Genomic DNA, 17,036 nt, shown 5'->3' with positions numbered 1-17,036 from the left:
GAATTCACATGCTGATGCTGAAGTTGCCTGATGGACACGTGTGCTTCATAAGCAGAAGGGTTTTGCTTTTGCTGTGCCTTGCCCTGTTCATATTATTATGCGTTCAGTGTTATGTATTTAGCCTTTGCTTGAGCAGAGCATTGCAACATCTTGCATGGAGGACTGTATGAGGATTAGCAAATTAATATGCCTGCAATAGAAACCAAAGGGAGAGGAGTCGTAGTGTGAGACAATTTATTCCAACACAACCTCAGAGATGTTAGGTTAAGTCTTTTTTTTTGGATGTGTTTGGAATGCCGGATTGACTCATCCATGCTGGATACAGGTGCTACATCACTTCTGTGGTGTTCCTATACAAATGGACCTTCTAGTGGCTCACTCTACTCTGTTGCACCTTTTTACATTACATCCCTAGACAAACAGCATATGCAAGCCCACTGGACTCCCTGCTTTGACCTCATTTAAAGAGCACACAGATCCGGTGGGATGCTTTTTCTTGTGTTAGAGGTAGCTGTGGTCTTCCCAGTGGTCTTCAGGACCTGGGGGAATTCTCCTGTCCCAGCCCAACAGATGTGAGGGTGCTGTGGTTCTGTGTCCCCATGTCCATCCAGTAGTGAGGCTGAGCACGTATTGCCAGTGGTCATGTGCATATACAATGCACACACATACACACACATCCGTGTGGCCATGCAGATCAGTGCAGAAAATAATGCCTTTATCGACGCTGCTGTAAACGTAAACAGCACTCTCAGAAACATGGGCAAGGATGTCTCAATCCTACTTCTTCTCTTCGGCTGATGAGGTTTGAAGGCCACTGTTGGGATATATATGTGAAATGTGGGTCTTTCCAGCAGATGGTCTTGCACACCTACTCTGCTCAGTACCCAGGCCCCTGCACCCCAGTGTCCTCCAGCTGCTGGCACGCAGACCTGCAAGACTCTTGGGTTCACAGCCTCACACCCCACTTGCTGGCACCCAGAACTCTCTTATGGACCATCTCGTCTGGCTTAAAGCTCACTAACGTTCAGCCACACGAGCTCAGATTCATGAGCTCACCCGTGTTGCAGAGTGTTAGGAATAGGATTCAATGAGAGTATAGGAAGGACTGTGAAGTGCAGGGCTCAGACAAACAAGCAACGTGCTAGCATACAGTTGGCCTCTTTAGTCCCCTTTTCTCTTTTTTTTTTCTCACACTTTTTCCTCCGTGATCCACCTCAATGTCTTCCTTACTCTGCCTTTGATCCTTCCCCTAAATATCATGCTGTGAGTATTACACATTCCCACAATGCCTGAGCAGCCTACCAAACTTCCTCCTTTTCGTCACCCTTCCTTCTCCGTTTTTTGTTATCTTGGTGCTTCAGGACCCACCCTGATCATCCAAGGGGGATGTTAATGTTAAGCTCTGCTAGTGTTTTGATTGCTCTCTTTTCTCTGTTTGTTTTCAGGGCCCTGTGGGACCCCCAGGAGACAAAGGGTCATTGGTACAGTATGTCTTTCTAACTAAACATGGATTTTATGGGGAGGGGACAACTGTGTTGATTGTGTTTCTACCAGTTATTTCATAAAAGCATGTTTAATTAGCTTCTTTTTGCCCAAGGATGGTAGGGTCACTGAGTGGCTGACCCTCCAAAGGGGACTTCACTTGTGCATTACCGATTTCTTCTCTGCTATATTCGATTGTGAGAAGAACAGTTGAACAAGACTCTTGGCATGGTGGCAACTTTTCCTTACCTGCCAATAGTCCTACAAAAGAAAGAATGAATCCATTGTTAAACCCTTCATTAAAAAAAAAAAAAGTATTTCAAAGAACATAATGCAAGGCACACTCCTATTCCTTATAGCAAGGCTTCAACGCTTTAAAATAAACCATTTTCAAGCATTTTTCTCACTTGAGTTTTAAAGAAAACCTTGCATTTCAGTAGTCACCAAACACACCTAGATCCTCAACATGCAGTTTTACAAGGATGCAATCCACTGGTGTGTACTGTGGTCTCATTACACACTGGTCTCACTGGCATGATTTTCCAGCACTATAGGCAGCCCTAGCTAGTATACCAGCTTTGCATTGAGGAGATGAACCTTCTTTTCTCCTCTACAGTCCTGCATTTGCTCATATTTTCTCCCTATTCTTAAAATTTCCTGCCTATGAAGGGCCATCATTACCTTTGCAATCAAGTTATGTGAGACTTGACTTTAGAAATGCATGTAAAATCCCTTGAGGTACAGAAATTACTGATACTATGATAGTGCAACATGATTTTTTTTTTTCCTTAAATTCCCTCATAGTTGTTTAACTGCTAGTTATTTTTTTTTCCTACTAACTATTGGGTTGAGAATTTCTTCTCATCAGCTAAGATGCACCTGATGAGTACTGTTCACGTTGGTGGGTTTTTCTGTTTTCTCTCTACCAGGGTCCCCGTGGTGTACCTGGTATCCCTGGACCACAGGGGCCTCCTGGCCAGGATGTAAGTAAAATAAAAGTGTAAGTGCTCAAGGCATTTGCCAATGCTTGAATCTAATTTACCTAAAAATTGTGCTCATACTCAACCATAGTCATTGAGTGTTGCTAGGACGGTCCAAGGGAGATGATGCACAGAAGTGGAGCTGTTACATGTTAGGATGTCAGAGGAAAAAACAATTAGGTAAGGAGTAACCTTTTCAAGGAAGCCGTGGACTTTACCACTGAATCATTTTAAAATGACAGTAGAGAAGGGACTTGGCAGCATACACTGGGGAATGATCGCACACTGGAAAAGGACGATCGTTAAGCTGTCTAGGAACTTCTTAGAAGCCACCAAAATAAGTAACCTGTAATATTTCTATGAAAACAGGGCCACAGCTGTTAAAAAGCTCTTTGTGAGTTCATTTTGCTGCTGCTGCTGTGCATGAGAGATGGCATTTTAACCTCTTGATGCGTTGTTCTCGCTCCTGCTGTCTCAGTGGGTGAGTCATGGAGCTGAGGGATACAGAGAAATGTGGTAGGCTCCCAGCTGGAAAGCTGACCCCTCTCACTGCCCGGCTTTGTTGCAGTGTTGAGTCAGAAAGAGAAGAGGTTTTTTTTTCCTCTGCTGGTCAGACAGCTCTGTGATGTGGAAGCCAGTCCTGGAGGAAAAACAGCAAGGGGGCTCTGAAGATTTTGAAAGGCTTGATCTTTGTATTTATGCCCCTTGAGGGAACGCTGTGGGGAGGGGGCAGTGGCCTTCTGTAACTCTTCTCCTCAGCGCTGCTTTATGATGCTGTTGCATCTGAAATAGGTACCAGTTTGCCCAAAGCCCGTGGCAAGCGATTTTCACCCCTAGTATAGATTCACTGACATACATCAGCTGGCCTAAACAGTGTACTTTCCTATGGAATGGGTCTCCTTTCCTCCTGCAGAGTTTGGAGAAGAAGGTGTAGTTTTCTTCCCACCTCCTTTGTCACAATACAAATTATTATGGACGGCGTTTCTCCACAGCTCATGATAACAGAAATGAGCTGTGGAGAAAATAGTACCTCCATCACCATGTCCCTGAGCAGCCACGGATTCAGAATTGATTGTGTCCTGCTGACTGCCCCTAGAGCTCCTCACCTTATCCCTGACGTTTGAGATTTTTAACGTAGAGGTTTTGCACAGAAGATAGAATAGATGGGTTTATTACAACTTGTTTTGTGAGGAGAGTGTCAGCACCAGCTTCTCTGAGTCTCTTTCTGCTTGTACTCAGATCAGTGTTGACTGGTCAGCTCTCAGAGACACAGTACTGCAGTCTTCATATCAGAAGATTGCCCGAACAGAACCATTCCTCATGGTACTTCTAAAACGCATCCTCTACTACATTAATTATTTTAATTGCACTCCATGTGTCTTTTAAGACATCTGTGTATTCTGACTGATCACCCATTAAGCAGTTCTACCTGTGTTTCAGGAAAAGTGAATGTAACTACAGGGCTCATTTTAGTATTTCTAGGTATAACAGCAGGGATACCTGTTTTGACAAGATCATACATTTGCAGTTTCTTGATCTCCACTTTTGTTTATGACTAGTACAAAGGATTTTTTGTTCTGCTTTTGCTTGTATATCAATGTGGTATTCCTGTATTCTTTGTGGCATGCCCATTTTTGTACTCCGTTGTATTTAAACAGTATGTTATCACTTAGGAAAGCTGCAATTCGAATTGCTAATATGAATTTACCATGTAATTCCCAAGCCATTCAGTGGCAACAGCCGTAATGACTTGCCTCAATGTCTTGTCTTTTGCTGTGGTCTTTGCAAATATAGTCCATGCTTTTTCTGAGTCTGAATAATTTTTTTTAAATCACATTTTCATACATTAGATTATTCTCTGCATTATTTTTCCAGTTAGAGACTCATCAGATACTCTTGGAAGTGTGTCTGCTATAAGTTGTTGTATTCCATGATATTGCCAAATCATATTTACAGTTGTATTTGGGGAGGTGAAAGAATCAATACTTCTTTTGCAATAGCTTTGGCCAGAATTATCTCCTATAGATGAATAGATTGGGTTTTTTACATGGCTACATTCTGACTTCTTTCTGGTACCCTAAAAGCATGGCAATGTTCTTTGCAACAGCACTGCCCAAGGTCACCTTTTGAAACATCTGTTTCAAAACAACCTGATCAAATATCATAGAATCATAGAATAGTTTGGGTTGGAAGGGATCTCTAAAGGTCACCTAGTCCAACCTCCCTGCAAGGAGCAGGGACATCTTCAACTAGATCAGGTTGCTCACAGCCTCATCCAACCTGGCCTTGAATGTTTCCAGGGATGGGGGATCTACCACTTCTCTGGGCAACCTGTGCCAGTGTTCCACCACCACGGTAGTGCACTCTGTCCCACTGTCCATGTCACCAACAGAGATGCTAAACACAGCCAGGCCCGATACCGACCCCTGAGGAACGCCACTTGTCACCAATCTCGACTTGGACATTGAGCCGTTGACCACAACTCTTTGAGTGCAGCCATCCAGACAATTCCTTATGCACCGAGTGGTCTGTCCATCAAATCCGTGTCTCTCCAGTTCAGAGAGAAGGATGTCCTGAGGGACAATGTCAAATGCCTTGCACAAGTCCAGGTAGATCCTGGACTTGGAAACTGCAGGGATCTGCAGTGGAAGGGGGAGCATTCCTGATACCCCAGCCAGGACCCAAGGTTCTCCTACTTTCTGGCTGGTCCAGCTTAAAGTTTTTTGGTGAATACACACCAGGATTGGGGAAGATACAGCAGCCAGCACCAGGCACACATGCTGTAACCCACGATTCTGCTTGCCTTGCATATCCCCTCAAGGATCTGTGCATCTCTATCAACTCTCATACCCCTCCCAGTCCTAGGTCCCCCAAGTTTACAGTCTTATCACTTGCAAAGTCCAGGTTGATCTTATTGGAAGTGGTGCCTGTGGTTTCTTGATAGCCCATCAATTAGTGTGAGTGGTGAGATTTGCTTCTTGTCAAGTCTGTGTATATTTTGTTTCTGGTTTCCTCCTTTTCTCTTGTTTTCCAAATTGATAAGGTCCCCCATCAGATAACCTTGCTGGAATAAACATCCTCCTACTCCCCCATGCCTTTATCAATTAGCATGGCTCTCCAGGTTTGATTCCCATTTGTTGCTCAGGTTTCTGTCCCTCTGTGTTCTTACTCATGGCTTCCTCCTTATTTTCCTTTGTTGTATTGAAAAAGGTCTGTCCTTGACCAGATGACCCTAAAGGAGCAGACACTCTCCAGCCAAATACTCTTACACTACACATTTTTCTGGAAGCATCCACTCTCCTCTGCCTGTCTGCTGGGAGCTAAAATGTTTCTGTTCAACATACCTATTCAGTTCCCTTAGATTAAAGAACAATCGGACTGAGACATTCTCTTGTCCTGCTATTAGCAGTGAGGGCACTCATTTAATAGGCTCTTTCTGTATTTTGATTATGATCATTTTAATTAACATAAACACTGAATTAATCACTTTTTAATTATGTTAATTATTTGTGATAACTAAGTTCCAGTATTACCTTGGAGTTAATCTTCCCCTGCATTTATTTTCATAATTACAAAAGCTTTGTGGGTGCATAAATTACTGCCATTGGGTGTGAAAAACAGAATTTTCTGTTCTGGAGTTAGTTTTCCCATACAGCTAGAAGGCCCGTTCTAAGGAGCCTTTGTGTTTGTTTTAGTGTTCATACATCTCAAATCAGAGCACAGTTATTAAACCTCCTGTTGGCTTTTTATTCCTGGAACTTATAACTTATTTAAGCTATTTCATTTCATATTTGATTTTAAGTCTTTTAATAGTACTACCCCACCATAAGCCTACAATTTTATTATTTTATGTGACTGGCTTCCTTATACGTTTTCTCTTTCTGCTATTTTCATATACATCAACTCCCTGAGCATCATTTTTCAGTGTCTCAGTTCCCGGTTAGAGACCATTCCTGTTCAGCTCTGAGCAATGTTTGCAGCTTGGCCCCTGTTGTCAGCCTTTTCCAGCTCCAGGCCTCTACAGTCCAGCTATCTTTCCTCTACTTTGGACTCTCGCTTCCCATTGCCTGTTCTCTCATAATGAAACATGCTGAAGTGCCATCGCCTTACATTTGGTTTGTCCAGATCAGACAAGCATTCCTCAAAGAACACACTCTTCTTGCAGTCTTGTACCTTTCAACTGTTCGACTTTTCCTGGGGATGCAGTGATTTCCAGATTTGTCAGCCATGGCACATAGCTTATCCTGGCTCTTCACTTCCTGTTAAAGACATCACCAGCTCTACATCATCCTGTTCAAGAAAACAGATCCATCCCTTTTTCATCTCAAGGCAATCTGATGCCATGTGGATATCACAGCCATGTTTATATCTTTACCAGGATTTCAGTTTTAGTCACTCTCTGCTTGTGTGTCGTTTCTTATAACAAAGAAGAATTTTCCTATATTCTTATTTAAATAAATCTTCTTTAAATGCTCAAATTCCACCACTAGTACCGTGTCATGTTTCAGAACCCTAAGCAAAGTGCTGTCAGGGAGCACTATGGTAGAAACAATTTATTTGTAGCTACATTAATAGGCAGCATGAAAGACATTTCGGAATCGTCTTTTTGGTGTTGCTTTCTGATCCAGGATGATTCTCATGGCTTAAGTCTTTACTTGGTATTGTACTCCATAAAGCAAGTGCTGTGTCAATGTTCCTGAACAAAGTAGGTCTGGGAAGATAAGATCTGTCTAATGGTTATTTAGGTAAATCTCTTCCCACTTGCAGAGTTGGTTGAGAACCACAATGGAGAGGGTGCCAAAAGCATGGCCTCATGATGAGCAACTGTGAAAGAGAAGGGACATTGGGAACATCCCACAATCTTCTAACAACTGCATTGCTGTTTTGTGGAAGTAGCAAAACTATAAAAGGTTGTAATGTTTCCTTATATTTCCTCAAGTCCTAAGAAAAACATTTGTGAGGAATTATGAGCTAAGAATTTCCTTCACACTTTATTTTCTCGTGGTTCTCACCTGCAGAAGGTTTAGTTCCTCACAAAACAAGCTTTCATCCATGGACTTCAGTACTATTTCAGTTCCACTTTAGCTTCACTTCAGTTCATGTTTAATATTAATCTCCTAGAAAGTCAAAGTAACTGAAGGTTTGTTGTTCACCCAGAAGTGTTTGATGTGGACATAGAAAAAGAACAATCAATATGTTTTCCTATTTTCTCTCTCCTCTAGCAAGAGGTAAGGAATTTAAGTTTTAAGTGAGATATAAGAATGAAATTCAAGTTGGCTCTATAGCTGTAACTGTGGTGTAGCAGGGTATCACGACTTTGCTTGTGTGTACACACAGTGCGCTTAAGTAATTTATTCCCAGGTGGCCAAGTAACTCCCCATCTGGTCATCTGCATAAATAACACAGTAAACTGATTGGAGACAACGAACCAGCCTGAGACAAGGTGGTTGACAGAATGCCTAGTCCACTTCTTGACAAAGTTTTTCACCAATTTTTAAAGGAGCTTTCCAGATGGAAATTTTGGATAGTCTCAGAGAGTCCCCTAGGTAGCCCCTGCTGAGCCTAGACAGGTTGAAAGTCATCACTTGTATCTTCAATGTGTTGATTAACATCCTGGTGGGGAATCTGGCACCATCCCAGAGATCTCCCCAGGTGCACCCTGGTGCAGATCAAGCAGACTAAACACAGAGAAGATGCTTTTAAATGGTCAGCAGAAACTGTTCCTGTAGATGGAAAAATGGTCACACAGGAGAGCCTGTTGCATATTGTTAAGATAGTTAGAAGACATTTTGTATTTTCTTTAAGGTACTCGATATGGATAGAACATGCATATGCTTGAGTGATTACAGAGAATGATGGGCCAACTGGATACAAGAATTTAGTAAAGAATGGTTTGGAGAAATCTCACCCAGTTCAACTTAAAACACCACTGGAAGGATCCTTGCAATGCAAACTTCTGCCACCATCTGAACAGTGACCAACTATCCTGTTCAAAATATTCAATTTCCCACATGAGCGTTACTTTATGCAAAGATTTAAAAATAATCTTTTGGTTTGTTGTGCTTGGTGGTTTTTTTTAAACAAACTAATGACTTGCTCATGACAGGCAAGAGATGCCCATTGCGGAGGGGTTTTTCCAAACCACATCTTCATGGACCTTAAATTCTAAGGATGCTGGTCATTTCTATGTCTTCATCTCATGAAAACTGATACCAACACACCCCCACAAACAAAGAAACAAACAAAAAGGCTCATTGCTGTTTCAAGTGCAAGAGACCTGTTTGCAAGGCTCGTGATTTTGCGTGTTACAAGTGTCTTCAGGAATTTAAAGCTTCATCCTTCACACTGTTGCAATTCATTGTGTTTCCTGTGACCAGGAGACAAGCTAAAGCAATTTCAGTCTTTGTGTGACACAAATGAGTTTAACAAGGTCATATGGTAGATAAGTGAGATTTAGGAGAGGTTGAGAGGGTGTGATTAAGAGATGGCAAAAAATTGAGAGGGACAACTTTTAAAGTTGTGAATATTTAACATGCAAGGAGCTATGGTGCTTGGGGGCAGAAAGCAGAAATTTGTGCCAATCCACAGCAATCAGCAGAGCATAGGAGCAACCAGGAGGTTATTGTATGATAATTTAAGTAATTTTTCTTTCTTTTGACCTGCAGGGTCTACCTGGAAATCCAGGGGAAAGAGGACCTCCTGGAAAACCAGTATGTAACTTCACTTCTATATTACATCTTCCTTTAAACTCAATTTCTACCTGTACACCTCACTTCATAAGTGCAGTTCAGTGCATTTCCACTGCTGCTTTTCCCAGCAGAGCAACTGGAAAAACACTAAGAACTGTTAAAGACTTATGATAAAAATATCTGTGATGGCTTTGGAACAGTATGAAAATAACTGCATATCCTACATGTAAATAACAGCCAAAATTTTAAAGGCACATTCTTAGCAGCACTATGCAGTACCCTCAGCAAGAACTCATCTCAGGTGTGATAAAGTACATTGATACTGTAGGGTGTGAAGTATTTGTTTGACCCAGAGAGTTCCAGGCAGGGCAAGGGAAACCAATGGGATTCCATAAGCATGTTCAGGAAAATTTCTTATACCTTGATGCCTTTTAAAATTGCCTGAAATAATGAATTTCTCATTCCACAGGGTACCTCACCCCTGCTCTCTCCAGAGGACATAAATCTCTTAGTAAAGGTAATCAGCCTTTGATGACAGTGGGAGTTTATCTGTCTGTTTGATTCAGACCTTACTAACACTCTGTGATGGGAAAGTGTCTGAGCTACAAGTGCAAAAGGTGCCTTTAAACACTCTATCAAAGCTTGAAACTGGCAGATCTCCTACTTGCACTGATATTGGGACACTAGAGAACATGCTGGAGATCGAAAGCCAATGGCTTTTGACCATCCCCAGCCGTGAAATGACCTACAAAGATCTTTATAACATGGTGTGTGTTACAAAAACTCTGGGACTTTTCCAGCTCTTTCTGAGCCATGCATTCCCAAGGGCGAATAAACCTTGCCAAGTTATATTACCTAAACCGGGAAAGGGAAAACATTTTAATAAAATGTCTGATTTTTCATGTATGCCTTCAACAGTGACTGGAGTAGGTTTGAACTGTGGGTACGAAGTCAATTTGCATAGTACATCTAAATGGATGCAGGTAATTAACCCTAGGTGCACCCATGTTTCAAAAGTGATGATCTGTCTGTCTGCTTTTACACTCTTTGTAGAGAGTTGTCTGGGAAATACGTCAGTATTTGATAGGTGTTGACTGCAAAATCTTTATAGAATTACATGGGCTGACTTGGGAGATTTTTAAGCATTCTTGGGACATGGCAAGAAATCTTTTCTTATTGATTAAAAGAAACTAAAAAATCACCCTTTTTTACCAATCTCATTAGCAAAATGACCCTTTTAAGATTGCTATTGTGAAATGCCTTCATTGAAGAGCTGTCTTTCTTATGGAGCCAAGTATTCTTCTGGATATTTCAGAAGAATGGTATTTGGGCTTCAAAGAGTTTTGGAGGGAGGGAGGTGGTAATTCTCCATGACAGAATTTGGCCAGGATGCTGTGAGATTCACTTGGTCTTCACAAACTCCATCAAATGAGTTCTCCTTGGCCATGCCAGCTGCTGAGTACAGTTTCCCTTGCAGAACACCCTTTCTGACATTGTGCTGCACTTGAGTTTTCTGTAGCAATCTGCCCTCTGAGCAGTAACTCAGCTCTTTCAGACTGATGTAGACATAATTTTCTAATAGTCTTGTAGCCTCTGAACAAGGTTGTTCTTGGTAGTCTTGCTTTGCAGCTCTCTGACCTCCCCGTTAGGAAGAGCTTTTCCGTAGTTTCTTGATCCTGGATAATGTTAGTACCTGTCCAACTAGAACTGATAGGAAATTCCCCATGGGAGCATGTGTGAGATCAGCTGCTGACCCTCGCCCTGTTCCACACTGCCCTCATTTCATTTTTGTAAGGCAAAGTAACCCAGATTCTACCCAGTGTGGTCAAACTACAAAGGTAGTTTGGTATTATATGGGCACCACACTGACGCATTTATAATGGGTGTCTGCAGGATCTGCTAGGCACGTTCAGTCTTTTGCTAATTTATTTCTCCATGTTCCTTCCTAGGACGTGTGCAGTGAATGCCCTCCCGGCCCACCGGGACTGCCAGGCATCCCAGGTTTCAAAGGTGATAAAGGTCTCCGAGGACCACCAGGTAGAGATGGCCAGGATGGGAAAATGGTAAGAGAGCTGGGGAAGTGATCATGCCCTGAATGTGGTGTAACCTTGTTTTTATTATAATATTTTTAGATGGTTGATTTTTATTTCTTTTTGTCAATAATGTACTGGATCTTTTTTAGATGTCTGTGGAGTCAATGGACTAAACTAGTGTTTACCTATACCTCTTCTGCATTGCAGGGGAATGTTGGTCCCAGAGGTCCTGCAGGCCCACCTGGGCTGGATGGCCCAAAGGTTGGTTGGTTTTCTTCAGTTGTCTAACGAAAACTTATCTGTGACTAGTTAGAGCACTGGCTGAAGAAGGATCTTGATGGCAACATCTTGATGTTGAATTTAATTTCACTGGGATTTTGCTGTGAGGTGAGGGCTTTAGAGTAAGTTTCAATCCAAACTAGGAGAGGACGAAATTAAAGCCTCAGCAGTAGACACCCTGCATGTTCCTCTCCTATTTGAATCCTACGTGCTTGAATCCTTAAACTAAGGGTCATGCGATGGGCTGCTGGACTCCATATACACTACCTGCCATGGTGATTTTATCCACAGACTCAGAATGTTTCCTGAAACACGCTGTAGAAAACTCCCTATTTCAGGTGTATGCTTCTGCCTAACAGTCTAAGGACACAGGCCAACATTGACCTTCTGTGCCTGAAGGTGTCTGATAATGTCACATTTCAAGCATCTCCCATGAAGATATCTGTCATCAATCTGCTCAGAATGCCAGTGCCTGGTCACAATCAAAACCTTTACAACTGCCTAAAGTGAAATAAATAAAACCACATCAATGGAGGGAGAGAGAAAGTAGTTTCATGATATATCACAATTTCCTCCTGACTTCCCTGCATTACTGGCTTAATGTCTAAAATAGCTTATGTTATTTTAACATATTTGTATTTGCCCTTATTAATAGGGCAAGCTAATAGAGATACATGAATTAATTTTATATCTTGCAATTAAAAGTGTGGTGAGAAGAATAGTAGAGTCTCAAAAGTAAATATAGAGTTGATCAAAATAAAAGTGTATTCCGGGATAAAATTTGCAAAATAATTAGTAACCCATAAAGTCAATAACTGGCAGAAACAGCAAGCAGTCTGAGACATACCACATCTGCTGCTTTCTCATATGCTGTGGGAAAGCAGAGATTTGGGCAGCAAGACTGAACATTTAGGTGAAGGAACAGGACTGGTTTTAAACTGTACAGGTGCGTGAAGTAAAATGAAGTAATTGATAAATAGCCTAACTTGTATTCAGTAAAAGGCAGATTCAGAGAGTTTGCAAATATTAAAAGAAAATGTCTGAAGACTCCTAAGAAGGTGCAAACACAACGACAGTCTTTGTGACTCCTTTTAAATACATTAGGAGGATCCTCGCGGTGAAAGACCCAAAAAGCTCTACACTTTTGAAGATGTGGTATGTTGTCCTTACCGACACCATCCAAACTGGTATTGGGTCCCATTCTGAAACAGAGCAGTAGAACTGCAGATCTTTGCACGTGAACAGCTTCATGCCTTCTAGCAATATTAATTAGGTCTTTTTAAATTAATAAATAGCAGCCCTCTCTCCCTCACTTGTCTCCTAGCTCTCATGTAATAAACCAGAGTATTATTTCCATGGCCAGCAATTCATTACCATTCTTGCCCTACTTCAAGCACTGGTAATGTAAACATCTACGTTTGAGTTAGCTGCCTCTGTTCTGTTGTCACTAGGACAGAGAGAGGGAGAGAAAGATGGGGACACTTTCGTAATATGAATTTTCTCATTGCGTCATAGAAATGCCATTTTATTGCTGCTGCCCCCAAAGGGAGAGGAGATTACTAGCTCATACTGTGGATGACTTTTTTTTTTTGGCCAGATAATTCCTTACCAAGATCTAATTTAGTGAAATTCCTAACAACCTGTTTATTTTCTAAGGATGTGGAAGTCCTCTTCATATCCATGAGACTACAACATTAGAAAGAGGGTATTCTGGGTATGTTCAAAGACCATTCTTCACATATATTACTGGCTTCAACATTGGTAGTGAAAGTCTAGGGAAGAATTTAAGAGGAGGGAAGGCAAAACTCACTCCTAATTTATGTGTTTTATACTCAAATGTCCAACTATTTTACGAAACAGTTCAAAAAGCTGAAGCAATACTGAACCTATGTGACTTTCAATGGCTTTTTTTTTTCATTGTCAGGGTGCTAAAGGAGACCGTGGTATGACTGGGGATGCAGGAGAAAAAGGTGAACAGGTAAAAACAGAGTATGCTTTCCAACAGTGCCATCACAGTGATTGTTCCTTCATCAATGCTTCCTATAGTATCAGTAGAGGAATACCCTTCTGAGGCAGAAGAGGAAGATGGGAGCTCTTTATCACTGATAAACCTCAAATGGGCTATGAAGAGTGAAACTGTAGCAGTCCTCCACAGATTTCCATCTCCAATAAAAACCTGCCCATATGATCTATTTCCTCACCTCTAGATTGGATGCGTTACCCAACCTTTAGTCATTTCCCCAGATAATGCCGAGATGATATGCAGGAGGACAGGCATTTTTGGGTTGAAAAAGCCAATGTTTGTCCTAGAAGATGAATGTAAGGATGACTTCTTTTAGGAAGGACTGAGATATCACATGAAAGAGGAGAATGGTCTAAATTAGAGCAAATTTTCATACTCCCTTTTGCCAAGGGCTGAGTCAACAGCTTAAGGTGCAAATCAGCACCTCTTCAATGAGATTTGTAGGATATTTTAAACAGGTTTGGTTTCCTGCCTGATCTCCTGCCTTGTAGAATTCCACAACATCCTTTCTCATCTTCCAGTAGCATAGACTGAAGTACACATTAGAAAAAGTACATCTTTAACTATGTTTATTTCTGAAGTGCATGCTTTAAAAAGCCATGGTTCCTTATTTCCTTATATCCAGCTCTCTGTGTGTTGTCTTGTTTTGATGTTACTTGACAATGTTCAATCACCAGTTAATTTTTATACAACTAGAGATGTGAATAACACATAAAGTATGTCTTCTCGGTTTGCAGGGCCACCCTGGAATGCCCGGATTCTCAGGGGCTCCCGGAAACCCTGGTCCACCTGTAAGTTCCTCTGTTGTGAGGATGATCCTGTATTTTCCTTACTAAGAAAGATTGTTGTAAGCTTCATCTGGAAGAAAAGACCATTCCCACCTGTCTGTGCATTGCATTTGCATTCTCCAGCAAGTTCTAATGGTCCCCTGAGTGTCATAGAGTTTCCCACTCATGACAATTGCTATTTAATACATTGGCTGCTTTTCACTTATTGCTTCAACTCATTCTGTAAATTAACACTAAACTTCAGTCGCTGTCTTTATATGAGACAATGATCATGAAAACTCTTCCACAGAGACTACTTAGTAATGGGTATGGGTGTTTTCTTATATGCGGAATAAGTTGGCAGTCTAGAACCAGCAGATCTAAGAATATTTAAGTTCTCAATTTTACACAGTGATATGAGACTGAATTTTTTTCAATTTTTCATATCCTGTGGGTTAGTTTTGAATTAAAAGGCCTTTTACATGTATCCCCCTCTGTCACTATCCTTTTATTTTCATTCCTAGCTCTACTCTCTCTGCGAATACAATTATGCTTCTTTGTATTTAAAAAGGGATAACAGTACAGAAGCAGAACTGAAATAATTTGGCTCTCTTGCTTGTGTTATCACCATTTATGTCTTCCAAGAGTTTGGACTTTCTCTGAGCAAAGGGCTTTTCTTTCCAAACTGCCTTTCTTTGCCCACAGTCATCCCCACTCGTATTACTGCTTACAGTGCAGTTTGGCTCTGCCCTGCTAAGGGTGTGCAGCCTCCATCTGTTCTGGGGATGGGCATGGTCTCTTCAAAGCTGAATTTACATTGCACTGACTAAACAACAGGAGAAGAAAGAAGATTAGATTAAAATTCTGTTTTCAGATAGTAGTAGTACCTAAGGGATGCTGAATGCTTTGCTGCTGCAACAACATGTGGACCTGCTTTGTGGGTCATTTGCGCTCCCGTGAGCATTATTTTAGGAGAAGCTAATAATATAGACATGTTTACTGTGTCTGTATTAACCTCATGCTGTGAGAGCCATAGGGTTATTCCAGTAGGATTAAAACTCTTAAACTTGTCCTATGAGACCCTCTGAATAGACTCACAGTCAAAGTAAATGTGCAAAGTAAAACTGAGCCTATCAAAGCAGAGAAAAATGTGATGTTCCCTTAGATACTTTTTTCCTCCAACTTTTGCTGACTTTTTCCTCTGTTTGCATTGACTCGTGACTCCAGGATTTTGCCTGCCACAGCATGTGCTTCAAACTGCTCTCATGATTTTGGTTCTTCAGAGTTATTTTTGTCACAAGATTGGCTTTTTCCTAATTGTCCCCTATTTTCAGAAGAAAGGGCCAGGACCAAACTCAAATATCTGACTATTTCTGGCTTTGGAGTCTGATTGAATGCAGAGGTTGGCACTGCTTTTCTGTGATGAATGAAGAAAGGACGGAATGAATGCTGAACTGAGTGACTGAAGAAAAATCTTCAGTGTTGCCAGCTGTGGTAGGGAGTATGTTGACAAATGCACAAAATGTGTTAATCGCGCATGTAATTTCTGCTTTATTTTGTTAAGGGACCAGATGGGGCACCAGGACCAATAGGACCAGCAGGAAACCCAGGAGACATAGTAAGCTCTACGCTGTGTGTTTCACCACCAGCTTCATCTATATTTAGCTCTCTGAACTGGACCCCTTGTAATATCCTTTGAAAGCTTCCCAAACTATTCAGCCTGAATCAATTCTACACCTGCAAGTAGGACCTCCACAAATAACCACAGATTACTCTGCTCTTGCAGTTTTGTTTACTCACCAAAAGAAACTCCAAATTAGCCAGAGCATAATCCAATCCATGGGACCTCTAAGGAGGTTTTTGTACCTCTTGTCTTAGCTATTAACATCTCTTAGCCTCTAGAGCAGGATGAATAAATCTATTAGGATGCTCCATGACCCAGGGTAACACCTGAACTGTGTGTGTGGATTGTCAAAATGAAACCAGCAACCTGTTGAAGAATGTCACGGCACAGACTGCTCAGATGCCAGGGCCTGAGACCATTCCTTGGCAGCACTGAAAAAACTGGTACAGATGTAACCTTTGAGAAGTCTGTGAAGAATTTTGCTACTGCTGTTTAATTTGAAGGGTGTTCAGATGCTACTTTATTGGTAACGCATCAGAAAACTCTGGGAGAGACAGGTAATCTGATTGATGCTAACTTGAGGTTGAAAAGGAAAAAATGAACCTTCCCTGAGTAATGCATGCTGTTGAGCTGGAACAGTTTAAGACTGTGTAATTCTGTGATTAATTTCTAGAGCAGAGTTTCCTAATGAGCAAGGTGCCTTTTACAGATCCATTTCAACCTGAACTTCATCATAAGTGAACAGTGACGGTCCCTCTGACAGCTGTTATTAAATCAGTGAGCACTCTCAGCAGAGAGGCCAGAGATTACATGGACAGGCTGGCTGAAATTCCCTTTAAAACGGATGATCAAGGTTGAGACACTGTGAAAAACCTGGGGTGCTATTGTCCAGTCTTGTAGAGTAAGAGGATTTATTGTAGCTGTCAGCAAGGCACTTCTCCTAACTACTCATTTGATAGGTGTAAAATATATATCTTCTGTTTCCTGACTGGACACCTCATGCAGGAAGTTAAGAACGAAATATTAAATATAATTAAACTTCAGAAATAAATTATCAGTTATTTCAGTGGCTTCTCCATCTGTAACAACTTATAACTAATACTGGATGTTTTATGTGAAAAGAAAGCCCTCCAGTTTAAACTAGAAGGAATTAAAGGAA

General features: G+C 41.3%; 1 protein-coding gene across 1 annotated transcript in view; it reads left to right on the top strand.

Moving 5' to 3' along the window:
• COL22A1 (collagen type XXII alpha 1 chain) overlaps positions 1-17,036 on the top strand; it is a 201,505-nt gene that overhangs the window by 164,970 nt on the left and 19,499 nt on the right. The window contains exons 41-49 of the mRNA XM_086742654.1: positions 1,446-1,481; positions 2,412-2,465; positions 9,128-9,172; positions 9,621-9,668; positions 11,101-11,214; positions 11,392-11,445; positions 13,388-13,441; positions 14,224-14,277; positions 15,818-15,871. Of these exons, the coding sequence (XP_086598780.1) occupies positions 1,446-1,481; positions 2,412-2,465; positions 9,128-9,172; positions 9,621-9,668; positions 11,101-11,214; positions 11,392-11,445; positions 13,388-13,441; positions 14,224-14,277; positions 15,818-15,871 (513 nt within the window). The remainder of the gene's footprint in view (positions 1-1,445; positions 1,482-2,411; positions 2,466-9,127; positions 9,173-9,620; positions 9,669-11,100; positions 11,215-11,391; positions 11,446-13,387; positions 13,442-14,223; positions 14,278-15,817; positions 15,872-17,036) is intronic.

The sequence above is a fragment of the Chlamydotis macqueenii genome, chromosome 2, assembly GCF_036417535.1.
Source record: "Chlamydotis macqueenii isolate bChlMac1 chromosome 2, bChlMac1.mat, whole genome shotgun sequence".
NCBI classification, from domain to species: domain Eukaryota; kingdom Metazoa; phylum Chordata; class Aves; order Otidiformes; family Otididae; genus Chlamydotis; species Chlamydotis macqueenii.
The sequence above is the reverse complement of the archived record's forward strand: the minus strand, read 5'-3'. Positions and strand labels throughout refer to the sequence as shown.